The 19,623-nt window shown below is 50.2% G+C and overlaps 1 protein-coding gene across 2 annotated transcripts in view; it reads right to left on the reverse strand.

Moving 5' to 3' along the window:
• Positions 1 to 1,348: 1,348 nt before the first annotated feature.
• ptprub (protein tyrosine phosphatase receptor type Ub) overlaps positions 1,349 to 19,623 on the reverse strand; it is a 100,895-nt gene continuing 82,620 nt past the window's right edge. Inside the window, exons 17-30 of one of the 2 annotated variants that reach the window (XM_029838485.1) lie at positions 16,805 to 16,877; positions 16,647 to 16,723; positions 15,417 to 15,434; positions 14,180 to 14,216; positions 13,444 to 13,541; positions 12,116 to 12,232; positions 11,284 to 11,438; positions 10,362 to 10,497; positions 9,756 to 9,905; positions 8,171 to 8,485; positions 6,150 to 6,275; positions 4,789 to 4,946; positions 3,360 to 3,495; positions 1,349 to 3,285 (exon numbers count right to left, since the gene is read on the reverse strand). In XM_029838485.1, coding sequence (XP_029694345.1) covers positions 3,223 to 3,285; positions 3,360 to 3,495; positions 4,789 to 4,946; positions 6,150 to 6,275; positions 8,171 to 8,485; positions 9,756 to 9,905; positions 10,362 to 10,497; positions 11,284 to 11,438; positions 12,116 to 12,232; positions 13,444 to 13,541; positions 14,180 to 14,216; positions 15,417 to 15,434; positions 16,647 to 16,723; positions 16,805 to 16,877 — 1,659 coding nt within the window. In that variant the 3' untranslated portion in view covers positions 1,349 to 3,222. The remainder of the gene's footprint in view (positions 3,286 to 3,359; positions 3,496 to 4,788; positions 4,947 to 6,149; positions 6,276 to 8,170; positions 8,486 to 9,755; positions 9,906 to 10,361; positions 10,498 to 11,283; positions 11,439 to 12,115; positions 12,233 to 13,443; positions 13,542 to 14,179; positions 14,217 to 15,416; positions 15,435 to 16,646; positions 16,724 to 16,804; positions 16,878 to 19,623) is intronic. The other variant, XM_011605552.2, reaches the window with a different exon arrangement.

Here is a 19,623-nt window from a genome sequence, read left to right on the forward strand (position 1 = left end):
TTGTACTAAAGACGACGGCGGCAGCAGAGAACGCCGAAAACACAGCGGACGCCGCCATCTGGCCGGCTCCTCTCCTTCCTCGCTCCATTGAACGCAGCCACCTGCTTGTCTGCTAAAATCTCCAGCAGAGCGAGGTGAAGGGACAGGATAGCGTGCACGTGCAGCCACATTTTTAATAGGTGCTCCTTCCCTTTAACGAGTGAGGCTGGGGGCAAGATCACCCCCAGGAACAATAGAATGTATTCAACGACATGTTTGTGTGTAGGTGTGTGTATAATGTACTTTTTTCTATCGATGGTCACTTCTCAACATAATTGATCTAAATTGTGCTACCATGTTGCTAAGAATGCAAACCCGATATAGGCGTGGCTATTTTATACTGTAACACTGAGTCTGAGTCAAAGGGTTTTCAGTTCATCCGGGAAACTAGCATATTTTTAAGATATTTCATCAGTATTATTTTAACAAACATTTTTGATGATGCAATGGCAGAAATTGTAATCAGACGGCCTCAATATCACAGTCGCTAAAATCCAAATCAAGAGTTCCGTGTCAACGTCAAACGACCTGTTCCAACACTGGGAAAAGAAAGGTCATAAAGTGCAAAATCCAAGATGACCATGTTGGAAAAGGCCAAAGAAAATCGCCGTCGTGCCTCACAGAAGCTGAGAGCGACGGGATACGTGAAGCCCAGAGAGGAAAGACAGAACCCAGAAGGGGAGGACACACCATCGCACCATCACAGGACATGGACGTAGGACAGGTACGAGCAGACGAAGGCCGGAGTTCAGTAGGTGAGGATGGAAAAATGAAAAGATCTTCGGTGTTTGAGTACCTGTGTCCATGTACGTCCCCTTTCCAAGGGTTTTCAAAGCGTGTCACCCTTCAGGGTGACCATACTTGTCCAGGAGACCTCTCCTCCGATCAGTCTGGCTTCTTCTACTGCTCTGCTTCATTATTCAATGTGGCCGAGCGTGTTAGAGGAAGTCTGAGGTCTGGAGTCACCTTACTCTGGGTGGGGAGGTGAAAGAAGAGAGATGAGAGGGAGAAATGAATGTGATGGAGGAGGAGCTGAGGCCGGCTGGAGGGGGAGCTGGTGGGAGGAGGAGGAGAGCGGGCGGGCGAAGGGAAGGGGAAGGAATAAGGTGATAGATTAAAAAGAGAGGAGAGATCGAATGGCAGATGTGGTTCAGAGCCGAGGGGACTGCTAACGCGACACCTTCGTATGAGGAACCACAGGAGGGGTCGGAACAGGAAGTCCTCGTCCAGCTGCTCCCGTTGACATCCCATCATGAACCCACAGGATCTCCAAGCTTGAAATGAACCGACAGAAGAACAAGTCGACATGTCTCATTTTCACCCCTTTTCCTTTTATTGTTCTCTTTCTGAATACCCCCCCTTTCCTGACCTCACAACATAGCTCCATCCCTCTGGTTTAACCCCCCCCCCCCCACAAATACAAAGCTCAAGAATACAGAATGCAGACAGAATTAAAAGCTGCGGAGATGGCGACTCGCACGCTCTCCGTAAAACACAGCGGTCGAAGTCAATGGCGCAAAGTGGAATGCAAAGCGGGGGGGGGGCAGGGGGGAGGGGGGAGTCAGCCTATTGTTACAAGTTCTGCATTAAAGTCACAAGGGAAAAAAATGGTCGTTTACAGCACATTCACCTTGGAGGTTACGTAGCGTTGGCGTACTGTTACGTCTTAATTCTCAGCAAACATATAGTATTCACATGTATTCACAGAACATCATATACATCAGTATGTACACGTTCCTTTCAGAGCGTCCAGGTGTGGCCTCCTGTGTTCCACACCGTCTGGTTCGCCCACCAGGACGCCAGAGTTCGCCCACCGACGGCTCTTCAATTTTCAAAACAGAGGCCCCTCCCCTTGACCTTTGACCTCCAACAGAACCTGCACTAGGATTCAGGTAATTCACCTTTAAAGCCTCAGAAAAGGATCATAGCTCTGAAAATCCAAAGAAAGGGAGGAGCGTCCGCGTGCTGGCCACCTGTCAATGCTAACCCGCCTTTTTAATTCACTCTTTCATTAAGTGGAATCTAGAAGAAAAACACTGGATTTCCTTAAGCTGCCATCATCTCATTTCATGCTCAGCACTATATTGATGGCACGACTCAAGAGGGGCGGTGAACCCCCCCTGCCTTTAATTTATTTATCCTACACCACTCAAACAAATCTAATTATCAAACTGCCAGAATGGTCCCAGTCCCTGAAAGTTTAAACTGGTTTAACCGGCTCTGACAGTTCACATTTACATCAAACGCCACGCTGGATTACACACCCGATCCCGCAACGTGAATGGTGCTAATGAAACATCACATTTCAGCCGGCGGCGGCAGGTGGGGGGCAACGGTCCCCCGACTCCTCTCTTCTTGGCTGAGCCATCATCACACCATCCATCGCTGGTGGCGGGGTGGCTGAGGCCGTACATATATGACAGTTCGTGCACGTGGGCGCGTGTCGGGAGTCAGTCACTGGGATGTTCACGGCAACAGTGATCAAATTCCCCCTCGGTGGCGGGAACAGCCGCGCGGTCCACATATAGCACAGATGCTAATCCAGCACAAACATGGAAAAACACAACACATTTCAGATCAAACCGGAACAAACCGGTTTGCTTTTAAAATCTCTTCTTGCATCTTTTGATTTTTTTTTATTTATTTTTTTTTACATTATAACCTTATAAATGTATCTTTTAATCAAATCGGTCTTCAGAGAATAAGGCAGTTTATGGTATGTTACACAGGTCAAGCCACCACCTCGGCAGGATGCTGCTCCTCCGAGAAAAGAAACACTTCCTCTAAATCTCATCTCCCCGCTTCCCCTCCTCACGGTGTGAATAAAAATGGTGAAACCCAGGCAGGGCGACCCTTCCTCGGGATAAACGGGTCCATTTGGCAGCTCCTGGTATTATGTTGCTGCTGCAGGAAACCTTTGGGTGTCAAAGACCGCGCCAGTAAAGCACCCCGAAGAAAGAGAGGGAGGGTCGGCAGAGAGAAACGTGACCGACGAGGAGGAAACACGGCTGTACATTAAAGGTTACACTTCAGAAGCGGGTTTTTTTCTTCTCCCTCCTTCGGCTGCAGCCGCTTCAAAGCCGGGCCCGCGGGCCGAGACCTTGAGGGGGAGGGGTCACTGGGAGGCTTCAAAATCAAACAATCTCTAGCGAGTCGGCCGCTGCCGCGGTGACCATTTAGTTGCTATCTCCCATCAAAGCAGTCCAAGTACTCCAGGACCAGGTCGTAGCAGAATCGATACTGGTCCTGAGGAAAAGCAGGAGAATTTCATCATCTAAACTGTGGTGTTTTTTTAATATTCTGTGGAGAGAAACACTCACCAGAGACTCCACCATGTTGGGCTTACAGTTGCGTAGCGTTTTAACGGCGTAGAAGATGTCCACCATGTTCTGGTACTGAATCATCTCCAGCAGAATGTTGCAGGCGCAGAAGGACCCACTGCGACCGCCACCGTTACTGTGGGGAGGTTAGGAGATGGATTAGCTTGAATCACAATTTTTACCGCTTTCCTCTTTTGAAAAAAAAAGTTACAAAAGTAGGCAAAACTTCTGTTTTTGAGAAAAGCCAAACGTACACCCACAACGAGCCAGACAAATTCAGCGGATAAAAGAAAGGAAGAAAAAAGTCTAATTTGCCAAAGAATAACAGTGATTCACCGACCCTGGATGATGAATCCTGTTGCTGCTCTGTGTTTAACTGGCCATTATTACAGAAAACAGCACCTAAGGACGATGCTTCCTCTCAGTCTCACGCTTCCATTTCTGTCCTGTGGCATTTGGTGACCTACAGTTTCGGCTTTTATTCCAATTCAAAGCCATTTCCACTCACCTCCCCTTGTTCCCCCCTTAAATGGATGCAGAATAAGGGCCCAGAACTGCTGTGTTAGGTTTGGCTGTGTCGGTTTAACATGATGTGATCTGATCCAATCCAATCGTTTTGCACCGTCAACGGGGAATAAACTGCACATCAGCCACATGTGCGTCAGACATGGATCCAACCCCCGCTGCTCTAATATGGTTAAAAGCCTTCTGGAAAACAATAAGCCCAAACTGGGCACGGTGTGTGTAATCTGATAAGCGCGTTTCAGTGTTTGTGCAGTCTCAGGGAAAAACAGGCATTTTATAATGTTCATCCGGAAAGCAAACAGCATCGGAGCGCTCAAATAACAACGCGAGAAAAGCTGTAACAAAGAGGAAATTGAGAAGTCCCCTCCCCCACGGCGTGGCGTTTTCTTTGGAAAGATTGCTCCAGTCCTCCTAAATGAAAGGCAATATCAATAAACAAGAGGAGGACAAGCCACTTCCTCCCTCCTGAGACGAACGCGAGGAAGGTGCGCACAGCGGCCTCCGGAGCATTCATAAGGAATATTAAGGCAATCAATTGTCATCAGCGGCCCGGCGCTCCGGGATTTACTGTAGTGAGAACCATCACATTCAGTATTAGGTCCTAATTGACTTCATCTCCATAATCTCTTTCCTGGTTGTCGTGGGTAACGCTGTGTGACAGCGCTGAATGATGCACTCCTGGATGGGGACGGCGAGGATGTACGTGTGACGGGTCGGCAATGAGCGGGATGGATGCCCTCTCACCGGTGGGTGGGTGCTGGGGGGGATCGGGATAACAGCGGGATGTAGAGCGCGCGCCAGCAGGTTGGTCGTCCGATTGGCTGCATTAAGTGCGGCTTTAACACCTTTTCGGAGCGGCGGCGTCTTCTCTTCCCGTATCAGTTTAAAGCACTTGATTACTTACAGGCAGTGGACCACGGTGCGTCCTTCCCCGCACTCCCTCTGCCACTTGTGCACCTGAGCGAGCAGGTTCAGGAACGCCTTCTTGGAGTCGGGAACGTCGCGATAGGCCGACCAGCGGAGGAACTGGAACTGACACACCACCAGCTGGCCCTCCTGGAGCTAAATACGGCGAGAGAAAAAACAAAACACAAGAGGGAACAATCAGACCGAGCGACGTTTCCTTCCCTTTCCGAGTCCTCCCAAGTCCACGCTGTAACTCCATTTTCCCGGCGGTGGCGGCAGTTACGCCTGTGCTTCAGCGCTCTCGGCTGTGCTCGTTCCGCGAGATCTACGAGCGCGCAGGTGTAGGCGGGGGCCGCGGCGTGCGCGAGAGAGGTCCCTGCGTGTTCATAACCCCGCTCCGTAGAATGTAACCTGATTCTTAAGGACCAGTGGAGAGCTGTAAGTCATGCAAATTGGGCCGGCAAAGGCACCAACGATGCAAGGAGGAATTACCGCCGCTGAGGTGGGATTCTGTTTCACTACACCCGGACCTGCCTGTGCTGACGATGCGTTTCCTCTGTCTTTTACTCCCTGGGCACGTGTGGTGTTGTCACACGGAGGAAACGTAAATAATGGCGTTTCTCTCGCGCAGGTTTAGGTGGCTCTATGGTGGAGAGGGAGGCCGGCCGGGGGAGGAGGTGGCGGCTGACGGGTGTCACCCGCAGGCGGGCCGAGGACGCCAATCAACGGTTCCGTTTCCCCGTGTCTAATGGCTTCCAGAAATCCGCCGCATGCATATTCTCTCCATAATTGGCTGACAGCGATTCAGAGATGAACGCACGCGGGCGCTTATGCAAATGCGCCGGGCTTCGATGGTACCTGCGCGCGTGCACGATCGCCAGTCAAGTGTTCGAAGACAAAAGATGCGATTCATAAATATGCACACACAACTGGGATTTAAAGAGAGAGGCTGAGCTCTCCTCCCCTGTGCTTCCTCTAGCGTGACAGACACTGACAGCACTTTTATTCCGCTTGTTTCATGAGGTCTCTCTCATTCTCCGCATGCCAGGAACCATTTTAATGTGCGACGTGGCTCATGGAAGAGGATCTGCTCCGCAGCCCGAAAAAGGGGGGGAGCGGAAAAGATGGCGTGTGTTCTCCCGATGACAGAGCGGGGGCCCTCCTTGGTATGCTGACGACGTCCGTCCAGGCAATGAGGACAAGAAATTGAAAACGGGCGAGAGTGACCCTCGTGTCAACAGCCTCGTCTGGAAGTTTTCTTTTCGGCAAAAAAGACTCTCACATGAATGGAGGAAAAGGACTGGGTATCAAAACAACATCAATATCCAAGCGTATCCATCTGGTAAGCACTTGACTCACCCTTGTCACGTTCTTGACCCGGAAGAGGCGAGTGATGACGTCCTCGTCGGCCGACATGGACAGGAACTCCACTTCCATGGGTCCGTACTGTTGGAGACCGGGCTCGGGCCAGTACTGCACGCAGGGCTGCAGGAGGAGATGAGACAGGGACAGGGAGGTGGCGTGGGTTCAGCTGGTATCGGGAACTAAACGCTCTTACGCAATCTTCAGAAACTGGCCGTGCTACCAAAAAACGGGGATTTAAGTCCTAGATAAAGGACGGAATTAAGCAAGTGTGCACGTAGGTGGGCAAGTACAGCATAAATGTAGCGGGGGCTGCATGGATAAATATACCAGGAGTCAATATGGTGCAACACTGGTGTCGCATTGTGGGGGAGGAAAACACTGAATGTAGTAGAGGGAAAACTCCAGTTCCACAAGTCAATTCAGTAGAGTTGATCTGAGCTGGTGAGTCAGACATCTCCAGTAATTCCAGTCTCTCCACTTCCCCCACAGCTTTACTCCAGCTTCTTAGTTTGAGAACCTGGGCAGAGTTTGCCCACAGCCATCCGACTACCTTGTCCACAGTCATTGCGTCCATTTGTCTTTTGCCAGCAACCCCCATTTGTCCCCAGCTTCAGGGCATGAAATCGACACCAATTTGGCTGCTAAATCAGCACAGAGGCTGCGTCATCTGCATTAGCATCGCCTACCACAAATGGACTCCTCCATCCATCTGTCCATTTCCAATCTTAAAGCTTATTAACACTCTGGTTGAAGTAACCCCCTCCCACATTTCAGGTCAGCGCTTAAGAGCATTGAGAAATAGTTCTGAGGTTCCCCCCCCAGGGTTGTTGACAGAGGAGGAAAAAGTTGCTGCCCTGCAGAGGTAATGGGTGTCTAAGTCAAGTAAATAGGGCCGAACATGTGAACTCTGTTGTCTGTGGACTCCAAAGAACAAACAGAACAACTTTACCCACAATTACATCGGAGTGGTTTCGGATTTCAACACTTTTCATTCTGACAAATAAAGTAAATATTTGATCTAAGAAAGAAGAAGCTGACCACACAACATAAATATTAACCATGATTTATTTGGTGGGGCTGTTTTGAATACATCCCCCCCTTCCCTGTGGGAAATTAACTAATTTGACTGATTAAAAGTGGAGCCTCTTCTAGACATGCATTATTTAGAGGAGAAACCTGCCGCCTAACGCCATGATATGACGTACCCCAGCACTGCTTTAGGTCTGCTTTATTCATGCACATTAATTACAGTGCATTAAATCCAAAGTAAGGAGATTATGGATCGCCCCTGCACAAGTTTCAAATATATGGACAAAAGCGGCACTAAATCCTGACTGAGAGAGCAGCAGTTGTCTGCTAGTCTAGTGTCGCCTCCAGGTTGCAGGTAGTTGGTGTTATTAAGTCTATTCCGAGTCTGTCCGTTAGTGCAGACACCACGATGGAAACAGAGGCGCCGTGTTGTTGTGCTGCCGCTCTCGTCTGTTTATCGGGCACCGAAGGTCGGCTCAGTAATTGGACATCCCAATTACTGGACGACAAAATAATGCAACTTAAAAGATGCTGATCCCTGGAAGTCTGGAGCTTTGTATTAGTCCATGCGAGGACATTAGGGGTTTTGTGTTTGTTTTTCCCAAAAAAATGCTTTAATTTAATTCAGGCCTGATTGCGTGACGGTGTGCTCATTCGTTTCCGTGCGTCTTTAATGAGCTTTTGAGCTATTTCATTTGCTCAGAATCCGTGAGATTGCAGATTAGATTTCTCCCGTTCTGAACAGATTTGAGGATTATTGAACTGCTTCCTGAATGACACCTGAATGTCTCGCTGAGCCTTCGAGTTCTTTTCTGCAGCTGAAGCTCAAAATAACTTAAAAAACAAACCTTTATCTCTTGTGAAATCTCTTCCAAAAAAAAAGAAGAAAATTGCAGTAACATCTCAAACTAACAAATGTACTTTCGCGGGAACCGTTTCAGCTGGACAGGAAAGGCAGTTTACCAGGACGGGAGGTTGGACCTTACCCAGGCTGAGTTGGACTGGTTGAGCTGGTTGAGCATGACCACGGCTGTGCAGCCGTAGTCAAACACCAGCCTCCAGAAGTCGGCCGTGGTGCCCGGCAGAGGGTGAGGGGTCACGATGAAGGCCGCCTGGCGGTGGAAGCTGTCAGCCAGGGCGGCGTTGATGTAGTTGTTGCTCTCCCCTTCGGTGGTCACCAGGAAGGCCAGGGCGCGGTCGGGCGGCAGCACGTCCATGCTGCGGTTCTTCTCGCGGTTCCTGGGCAACAGGGCGATGCTGCACTCTTCCACATCCAGGTGGGGAGTCACCGAGTTGAGCGTCTGTAAAACGAGCACGTTTAGGCCGGGAGCGAGTGGGCGGGCAGCGTGATCGCAGAGTTTAAAAGTCAGAGCAGAGAGAATCGGTGGAGGAGTCAGGAGGAGGAGGAGCCGCGGAGGAGACAGAAGGTGGCAGGACTGACGATGGCAAGATTCTAATCGCCTTAATTAAAGGATTCTTTAATACTCCAAATATCAAGCTGACAAACTTGAGAGAATAGAGCATAAATTAATCCAGCGCCTGATTAAATGGAAAGTAATTAGGTTTAAAATTCAAAAGGAAATATTGAATACTCATTTTCTTTGATGAACTCGCTGTTCCTCGGCAGTGATTACATTAGACAACGTAAAATAAGTATTTCCATCATTAATAATAGATCAGTCCCGTGCTGTTCTCGGTGATCCCGGCTGGCTGTTTGCCGGCTGACAAAAGTGAAAAGCAAACAGAAGATTTCAACAAGCGAGCCAGACGGATAAGTTACAGGATCAAAGCCGCGCGTGTAGGATTCTCTCATATGAAGGTTGTAATCACAGTGTCACACCACCTACGGTACAGAAGCCTAATCACACACTGCGGCTTTATATTATTCATACGCAGATAAAACAGTATGAAATTAAAAGCGGGAGCAGAGGCCCTTTTCCAGAATTACTTTGAAATGCTAAAGCTGGAGTCAGTGCAGCTGCAGCCACAGAGGGAGGTGACCAGGAGAAGCAAAGCGTACGGAAGCACAGCTGGCTCTCCTCGCTCCTCATCACCATCCAATAAAGCCTTCCCAGACGCCGGCGACGTGCACGTGGAATCAAAGAGCCCCGGCAGCGCGGGAACACTTGGATGTAGGGAGGACACATGGAACACGCTCATTCTCTTATCAGTGGGGATCGGTTCCTCGGCGCTCTGCTGTGCACTGCAGGCTGCGCACGTCAATGTCCTGAACCAGTTGTGCAACTGTCCTGCTGCACGTGCACAACACAGCAGAGCCAGAGCCAAAGCCAATTCAGTCTTTCTTTTAAAGGCTGCAAACGCATCATTGTCTGTTTAATCTCATTATTATTATGACCGTTAACAGTCCAAAAACAATTATTTACATAAGAGCTATATCTTAACAGGAAGAAACCTTGAGCAGGACCAGTTTCGTATAGCTGGAGGGGTAGCTACTGCGGCGTGTGGGCGTTGGACTTCCTCTCTACGTGTCCAAGGTCATAAAGCTGCATGTCTGAACCGAATAATACCGAGATTCACGGCCACGATAACGGCATCCAGCAAAGATCTGACCTGAAACTCCTCCCGCAGCGGCGAGGAGTTGCTCTGCGAGTCCACTCGCAGCAGCTCCTTGTAGGCGACCGCAAACTCGCTCATGGGGATGGCGGTCTCTCCGCACAGACAGGCCTCCAGGATGGCGTCGTGGATGAAAACGTACTGCTCCTGAAAGGACGCGCGTGTGAGAAGCGCCGTTAATCAGGGCGAGCGTGAGGGGAAACAGATAAGGGCGCGTGTAGGTGCAAATAAAACTGTGTTTGCTCTGAATTAAACATGTGCTGGAATCTTTGTTGAGTGCTGCAGAATGCATGCATTAAGGTAAACAAACACACGCCGTGCACTTAATCAAACACCCTTGGAAACGACTACGGCTGTAATAAACAGGAGTATTTACATAACAAGGGTTGGATATGCAAATCATCTGCACATATAAAACCAGCAGACTAATGCACGCTGTTAGTCATTTCTCTCAAACTGCCGCAATGACCTCGCCATAAGTCCCGGGGGGAGAGGGGGGGTGTATAATCACATCGCTGTTTGAATTTAAAAACAAAAGGGGGGCAAACAAACACTTAAAACCCTCCTGCTATAAAGCGATAATGCGAGTGATGGCGGCCTGACCTCCGTCTGGATCATGTTGATGCGTCGGGAGCAGAGGGTTTTGACGCAGTTGTAGATGTCGACCACGCCTTCGCACTCGGCCATGTCCAACATGACGTCCAGCACGATGTAGCAGCCGGTGCGTCCGGCCCCCACGCTGCAATGAGAGGGAACCGGGTTTTATTTTACACGTTTACGCCGTTAAACGTTCGCAGCTGAGCCGTAAACACCTTAATGGCAGCGACGTATCTGTGTGGGCCCTGCTACGTAGAGGAGCTTTGTACAGCTACATTAAGGGTATAATCTCCAATGCTTAAAGGGATCGTTTAAGGACAATAAACCTTTAATAACCAATCAAACGCTGCTCTCTGCGGCGGCGTGGCCTGAAGTGTGAGGAGAGCTGCTGCGAGAGGCTGTAACAGACATTTCATAGATGGTCCGCTCCGCTCCTGTAATTTACTGCTGATACAGTAAGAGCTCGACGGCTGACGCTCGGTTTATTTGAGGAAGCATCGGTCGTAACGGTGCAAGAGGCGAAGCAATAAACGTACAGGTGCGGACGGAAAAACACATTTTTGCCACCCAAACACGGGCAGACCTCAAGAAAATCAATATCAGTTTATGTCCGCGGTCCACTTTCCCGAGATGTTCCTTCATCGTCTCCATTCTGAAGGTAATTACTTTACAACTTCACAGAATAACACCTAATAAAACGTATTACTGGGGGCTCCTGAGCATTCGAGCAGAGCCACCAGGTGGATCTGAGCAGCTCCTTTGGACATCGAAACATGTTGTAAGATCAGACTATTTGAGTTCAAATGTGACTCCTTCTCCATGGGTTGGGGGGGGGGAAGGTTTTCACTATTCCCCCTCCCCGGGAAGCCTCGCTGCCCCTTCTACTCTGCTAATGCAGTATTTTGGTATTTGTTGGGTGTCGTGTTACCTGCAGTGCACCACCACAGGGCCGGCGTCGGGAGGTGTGGAAGCTTTCACCCTCCTGATGAAAGCCAGCAGCCCGGTGGCGTGATACGGCACCCCGTGGTCGGGCCAGGAAGTGAAGTGGAACTGACGCACCTCGTGCTTGGTCGAGTATCCCCTCTGTCAAGGTACACGTTATGTGTTAGCTGTAAACTGTTGCATTTAAATGCATCCTAAGCACTGTAGGCCACAGACGTGTTCTAGTCTGTGATGGATGTGACGGGTTTCTTGGTTCAGCGTGAGTGTGGGCCAGCTAATATTAGCATCTGGCGCTAGACAGACATGCAGAAAGGAACTGCTGTCGCTGATTTGGCTTGCGGAGGGTCGGGTTTCATCCCTCTGCTGGGACGCTGCGACAGCCACAGAGCAATTTCTCCTCCCCGACAAAGAAAAGTGACGCAAAGCAAAGATCCCGCGTCGAGGGAGCTCAAAAAAAAGAAGGGGAAACAAGCCGTCACCAGGTTCTGAATACGTGCGAGCGTGTGACAGCGGAGGGCCTCTGTTGATTATGCCGTGCTCCTGCAACCATCGTCACTCTGAAGTGAGAGCTCCCAGGAGACTGGCAGGATGGAGGCCGTCGGGGGGCACAACAACAGCCCTGCATCCGCGCTGAAGAGACGAGAGGGGAATTTGCGTATCTGCCGGCTCTAATTCTTCTCACGGCCTTGGCGCCCATCAGCGGTAAATCCTAGCAAGTATGTAATCCCCTCTATACATGTTGTACTTCTAATTTCAAGTATATTACAGGGCGCATTAACAAATGTAAAACAGGACAGATAAAATGCTAATGAACGTACCCTCTCCAGGGCGAAGGTGCGCACTGTGTACTCAGCCAGCGTCTCCGTCTTCAGCAGCGTGATTTTGATGTCGCCGTACATCTCGCTGTCGTCGGGCCAGTATTTACAGCATTTCACCTGTTCAAGCACAAGAGCAACGCTGGTTAACTTCACGCTCCTGCAACAGAGGGAGCAGCAGGGATGAAACGCTCACCTTGCTGTGAAGATTAAATGTGCCTCTTTTTCAAAATGAAGCAGACCACTGCGAGGCTGCTGCAGCCTCACTTTTCAAGAGACAGAACCCTCCAGATGAAACACAACCGTTGACCTTCAAGCATCCTGCCACTGTTTTCTGGGAGGAATAGCACGAGCTGAAGTCCAGACACCCAAATCTGTCTTTACTTTTTCTCCCTTTGGTTGAGTGGTGGCCAGTCTGTTGTGTCCCCCCCCCCATATGCTCCCTTACTTGTTTTTGGTGATACTTTCTTAATTCATAGCAAACATCAAGTTAATATTGATGTGGTGAAGAGATGGAAATGGCTCGATGTGGAGGGGACAAAGAGCCATCGGTTTGTAGATATTTCATCTCAGGGTGCAGAGGAATTGAAAATATAACGATCCCCTAATGGCAGGAGGCGTAATGAATGGAAGGGCAGACACCTTTTCCAACAACACAACAAAGGTAATTTCTCTTTCATTATCGGAGGTGTTTTGTGGATTCGCTCCTACCGCCTGTTTTTTTTGAGGGTTCTAGAAAATGTGGGATGAAGAGCAGGGCTTGATGGGGTGTTACTGCTCGAAATAAAAGCGGGCTCATTTTAGCCACCCAGGAGGTAATGCATTTTTCTTACCTGGAACAATCACAAAAGATAAAGCCCACGGCAGAAATTCATACAACGCAAGTATTTATGTGCGGCGCAAAATAGCAGCGCCGCGGCGGAGTGGCCATTAACCCTGTGCATCCGGCGCCATAGATCTGCGGCTACGATGACATCTTTATGTTGTTTCACGGCACCTTTTATGTGCTATTACCATTACAGACATGTACGGCCTTGCTAATGCCCACAGGGAGAGCAATCCCAAATCAAGTAAAGATGGAAAAATCAATATAATGTGATTGGTGTTGGAAACTTTTACGGGTTACATAAAAAGACCGGAGGTCTCAAAGATGGAGCCTAGAAGTTCTTAAAGAAGAAGCAGAAGGCGTGGTTGTAGACTGGGTCTACAGCAGGACAGCGGATCCTCCGCTAGCTTTGTCGTGTAATTATACAGAATAATTATATTATATAAAATAAAGACAAGAATCCCTACCTTAGCTTTAAACTCGTGATGAGGAGCGATGCACTTACCCTGCCAACCTCCACCAGTTTAGTAATCATGACAATGCTGAAACAATTTTCCTGCCACACCATCCTCCAGAAGTCGTACAGTGTCTCTTCCATAGGTCCTGCAGGGGGGGAAGCAAAAAGTAAAAACATCAAAGAGACGTGCTGCTGTGCAATTGTGCATCACAGTGACCTTCCCCGCGCGGCGGAGCGCTTATCTGCGAAGACTGCGCCGTTAATAAAGGTCGCGGGAATGCTGCGCAGCAGGGAGAACAGCAGCCGAGGCGGAAGATGACCCGCTTTAAACCCGGATAGGTGAGGAGGAAAACAGACAAAAAACACTGCTGATGCTTCATCCTGGCAAGCTTCTCTCGGTGGGGGTGGGGGTGCTGGTGGAGAGGTGATGTCATGAAGGGACTGTTGGGGGGGGGGCTGAAGGTTCCAGCCGCGAACATGCCGCCATCGCAGCGGGTCCCCGAGATGGAGAAGCCCGATTAAGCAGGTCTGTCTCTTAAATCATCGGCGGCTTCCTCGCGATCCATCCTGCCGGGCTGCTTATGTGATCCAAACAGGTTGCGTGTACCGCACACACACACACGCACACACACACACACACACACACACACACACACACACACACGCATGCACACACACACACATGCACACACACACACACACACACACACACACACACGCATGCACACACACACACACGCATGCACACACACACACACACACGCAGCCTTGCTGGGCTACTCACCCTGAGTTGCGATGAAGTGGTTGGATCGATGATAGCCCTGAAAGAGAGAAGAGGGATGACATGCTGAGTAAGCCATCTGCGCCTCGGGCACAGCTGTACGGGACCGTGTCACCTCTCTGTCCCCCCCCCCCCTTCATCTTGGCACTCTGCTCACACACTGACACACTCTCTACCGCTCTGAGTTGTACATCGGATCTCGCTTTCAGGCGCCGTCTGACCTCGGTATCAACAGCTTTGTGCCTTCACAGACGCCAAAGTTTGGAACAGTTAAGGCCAACGTGTGGAAGAACGCCGTCTCCACCGACAGACGAATGATACATTTCTGGATAAAGTCCAGCAGTGAGACAGACGGGCTGACTTCCCGAGTCCCTGAGAGAGTGTGACAGTGTGCTGCCCAATAGACACCAACCAAGTCTCTTTAAAAATGCAGTGCGTGCTGCATGGGATGATTTATTCAGGAACCAAGACCACCATTGTTATTCTCTCAGAAATAACTGACGCTGAATCCTTCCACTCAAGGCACAAGAGTGGGAAAATATCTCGGAATAGGGAGATATCATCAGCGTCGTGGACGGCAAAGTCCGGCCCACCGTCAGATCAAAGCAGGCGACAGCCTTTGATACACGTGGCGGACATTTGCATGTGGGGAGAACATGAACCGTGAGATGGAAACTCAAAAGTTGGATGGGAGTAAACACAACAGAAGGCCTCCGGAGGGACTTTCAAGCACTGAGGAGATGGACCAGATGTTCAAAGGAAGCGCTCCTGAAAATAAAGGCGGATTATCTAATCTGGTGGGGGGGTGGTCGCAGGTCACGTTGTCCCAATCTGATTTGGTTGTTTTCCCTTCTGTTTTTCAGGAAGGCGTCTTTCAAACATGTCGAGCCTGATACATGAGTCATGGATGGCGGTGCGTCACCTGCCTGCTAACACAACTCTCCCGCAAAGTCTCAGCCTCATCGGCACTATGCCTCCAACTGGACGGTTACCATAGCAACTACACTTCCTGATTCCTCCCCGCTAGACTGTCAGGGACATCAGGCCATCTTATTGAATGTCCGCTTGAAATCTGTAGGTTTAGGAGGCATATTTTGCCTCTTTTGTGTGCGTGTGTGTGTGTGTGTTTGACCTGAAACACACCAACAGCAAAGTGGGGAGGGAAGTAAAAAAAAAAACTGTGGAGGGGGAGCAGAAATAGAGCGATGGCAGGCATAACAATGAGCAGCGAAGTACTTACTTCCCTGTTAATCCGAATCTACAGGGTCCGAGGTCGAGGAAGTGGGGGAGGGGGGGTAGAAAAAGAAGACACACAGGCCGGTTAATGAAAGAAGCAGTCGGTAAAGAGGAGTTACGGCAACAAGCAGGCGGGAGGAGGCGCGTGAGACCGCGGAGCTCTTGGGGCTTTCACCATCTAGTGCCCGCTGAGGTCCAAAGATCAGATGGTGGCGTGTCGGTCGCAGCCTCTGTTGCATTATGGGTACGTACAGACCGGGTGACTGCCGGGGAGTTTCCAGTTTGAAGCCGCAGCCGAGCCGTCCCTCAGGACCGCAGCAGTTGGTAATGACTCACGGGGAGGTAAGAACTTTCCCATTTAACCTCGGCCGACACGATCGCGCGGCGCCGCCAAACACGCTTCTGACGGATTGTTTGTGGTCACGCCGTTGACACCGAAGTCGACCGCTGAGAGGTGTTTTCTCTCGCTCGCCTGCACCTCTGTGACCAAAGCACTAATGGACACCCTCGCAGTAACCGCCGAGAGCGCCGGCGCCGGAGCGAGCGCTCTGAAAGCGCCGTTCTCCACAAATAAAGGGCGGGAAACAAAGCCATGTCGGGGGAACTCCACCAGAGAATTTGACCTGAATCTGCCAAAAAAATCAGCTCAACTTCACACTTTTCTCTCACTGTTTTATTCGGATATATTTTTCACGAAGGTTTAGAGAGACGGCAGATTTAAAACCTCTTATTGGCCGGCGACGTGCGCGTGCAGACCGCCGCGTTTAAAGCCGAAAAGCATGAAAAATAAATCTAATCACATCAGCTATATACGCCAGACGTCCCCTGACGTGACTTTTGTTTCCATTTGAGCTCCTTTGTTATTAACTTCACTGCTGCTGCCGTCTCAACGTGGACGTCCACCGTCCTCCAGTCTGCTTCAGAGTCATGAACGCGAGCATGTACACGCGCACACGCTGAATCACATCCAGCCACATGTGCTTTAGGGGGGGTTGTGGATGGTTTATCTGCTCCACTGGGCTTTAAATGCATTTATTCCTCTCAGGTTGAGACTGACAGAACCACACAGGGGAAGCGCCATCAGGACGGCTGCTTTTCTGCTTCTCTGATTGGACGAAAAGGCTCCAGGTGAAAGTGGGCCAGCAGACCGGTGAGCTCGGGAGGATGAGATGGACTTTAGCTCTGCGCGGGGTGAGAGGCAACGGAGGGAGGGAAGACGTGGGAGCGGACTTACGTCGATGTAGTTGGCGTTGATGTAGTCCGAGTTGGGGTCTCCCAAGAGGGGGTGGAGCTTGACTCTGTGGCGGTCATCTGAGACATGGGAAGAAAACAGGGCTGATGGGAAACGACGGGATTTAAACGAGCCACTGCGAGCACGTCCTGAGGACTCACATCCCAGCAAGGTGTCGTGCCTCCCTTTGGTCTTGTCCTTCTTCTTCGTGCAGTCCCAGCCATCAAAGAAACTCTGCAGACGGGAGAAGACCAGACGCCATTAATGAGGCAAACCGATGCTCTGATCACAACTAATCACCGTTCTCTGCGTGACACCTAAAGCTGGATGTTGGGAGAATTAATCCAGATCACCACATCTGAAGGACGCACGGACAGACGCAGCATCCTGACAGAAGGTGGAAGACATTTTTATGACGGCGTGAGAAGTGGAGCGTCAACGGACGCTCCCGTCAGCGGCGCGGACGTCTCATTTGTCTTCATTTTCAGCTCTGACAGACTCGCGGTGCGTCTGAAAACGGCTCATAAAACTCCTATAAATTGTCAACATTTCGCAGCTTCTGTCTTTTTACACGTGACCTTCAGTCCTGTGTATCTGCGTCAAAACCCCCATGATGCCTTGCAGTTGAGTCATATCTACAGTGTCCTTATGTAGAGGTCGCGAACCTTTGCATCAGCTAGGGTGGGGGGGGTGGGGGGGGCCAGCATGAAGCTAATATGCAGGATATGCTGATATTTTTTGAGGCTTTTTAAGTAATTAATGTCTTGAACGACCGTCACTCCCCGCCCACCTGAAATTGGCTGGTCAAGAACCAATGTTGACTTTGTAATTAAATCCACCCTTTTTGAAGACTATTTCTAATTTTCACCGTTTCTGGCTTCTGCTGGGTTTTTTCGCCTGCAGGAACCTGCCAGATTGTTCCAAAACACATTTAATTCTCCTCTTAAGGAGAAAATATTAATAAATCTGCATTAATTAACAACCACTGGAGCTAATCCTGTCCAAGTTACACAACTGGCCATAAACAACTGAATTTAGCACATAAAATTAGCATCAAGAGATTTTCTCTACACGCTCTTTATGTGGATGGAGCGGAGGTGCCGTCTCACACCTTCTTATAAAACATCACTCAGCAGCACGGCTCTCAATCCTCTGTGATCCACCCATTTGCATGCACTTAACCAGCACATCATCATAAGCCCCCCTTTCACACCCCCATGGACACACTCATTTCAGATCACAGAACAAAGTAAAAATAAACGAATAAACGATTAAACAAGCACACGCCCACGCCGACACAAATACCCACACCGGTCTACCCCCTGTGGTTCTCTGTCACTCCAAGAATTTGGCAAAAACCCTGTCCGAGTCTGCATGCTGAGTGGAGGATTACAACACAGCCCCCCCCCACAGCGAGTCAGCAAACAGCCAAATCCTCGCTGGGATTACACCCTCCTCAGATGTTCCCTCCTCAGACTCTTTCTGTGTGCTCTTTCTGAGTGCCTCATTTTCATCAGCGTCCCCGCCGCTCTGCTCGCCGTCTGCCGCATTCCTCTCATAACTTACGACCCCGACCTCTGAATCTCCCATCACTCTTCAGAAGGATGGGGGGGGGGGGGGGCAGGAGATGGCGCTGACCTGTGGAAGAGCGATTAAACGGTGCCACTGACGATGATGCTACTCCAGTTTTTCAGGTTTTACATCTCAACGCGTTATCAACACCCCCCTGTGGTTTCATTACGTGTGTGGTTTCCTCCCCCCGGCGACAGCGACAGAGGGGGCGAGGCCCTCGGCGATGTCAGCATCACTCGGTAACCGCTACGCTGCAACACGCCGGCCTGCTGCTTCGGGTTTTTAACCTCACTGCTTCCAAAAATGCAGTGATGCGATTGGAGCTGCTCAAAATCCAGACGAGTGAGGAACCAAGAGAAACGTCAATGGAAAGAAGATAGCTGCAGACACGTGCCGACTGTAAATTTCAAATTTTAAAAAAACAAACGTGGATCACCGCGGAAAAAAAGGGAAAACGTCCACCTGCTGCTGTGAGACTCCAACATTTTCTCCTCATAATGGAAAAAAACATCCAAAAAAGGGGGGTGTGTATTGATTGTTTGGAGGGTGTTTTGTCTGTGGGGGACAGTTTAACGAGTCTGCCAGAGGAGTTCAAGGGGAGAGAACCGCTATCTGGAGGCAAAAGTCGGCGTTTTATTCTCATTAACCCACCAGACGTGGGCGCGCAGGATGGATACCCCAGGGTGCGAGCTTGATCCTCAGCCTCCCAGAGCTGCTCAGAGGGTTTGGGCCTTGCGTTGTGCCCTTTGAAACATGCAATGTGAGAAAGCAGCCACTCCAGCAGCGGGGGGGGGGGGGGGGGGGGGGGGGGGGGGGGGGGGGGGTTGGCAATGTTTGGAAAACCAACATGTTTGCACACATGATCCAACGGCGAACTAAAACCCTGCGGCGCCGCGGGCCTCTGGCAGGCAAATCCTGAAGTCATTTACATCCATAAGCATGTTCATGGACTGAAAGCCACCTGTTGCTGGGGCAACAACACTTGAATTTGCCGCAGCACCCCCGGTACTTCTCCAAAATAAAGCCACGGAGAGCCGATCGCTGTCTGTGTTTTCACCACCTGCTTTTATCTTTTTCAAGCGCGCAGTGCAAGATGACTTTTCTCCCACTCGTCTTTCATCTCGTTTCATTGTGTGTATTTCATTCACTCATCCGAATCGAGCCCCGGAGCACCGCTGCTGTACAAAGGGCAATTAAAAGTTTATGAAAAGTCCCGCGCTGGACAGTGCACCACACTGGACCTCCGGCAGCTCCCCTCACAGTTGTGACGCAGATTAAAGCTGGTCGGGCATCGTTCCCTAAAACGTCATTTCAAATCTTCTCTTATCTGCCGCTCATGTCAGATGTGAATACTACAGTATTTCTGCTATGACAAGGTCATTTGGAGGACATGAGCCACAGGAGCTAA

This window comes from Takifugu rubripes, chromosome 7 (assembly GCF_901000725.2).
Source record: "Takifugu rubripes chromosome 7, fTakRub1.2, whole genome shotgun sequence".
Lineage (NCBI taxonomy): Eukaryota > Metazoa > Chordata > Actinopteri > Tetraodontiformes > Tetraodontidae > Takifugu > Takifugu rubripes.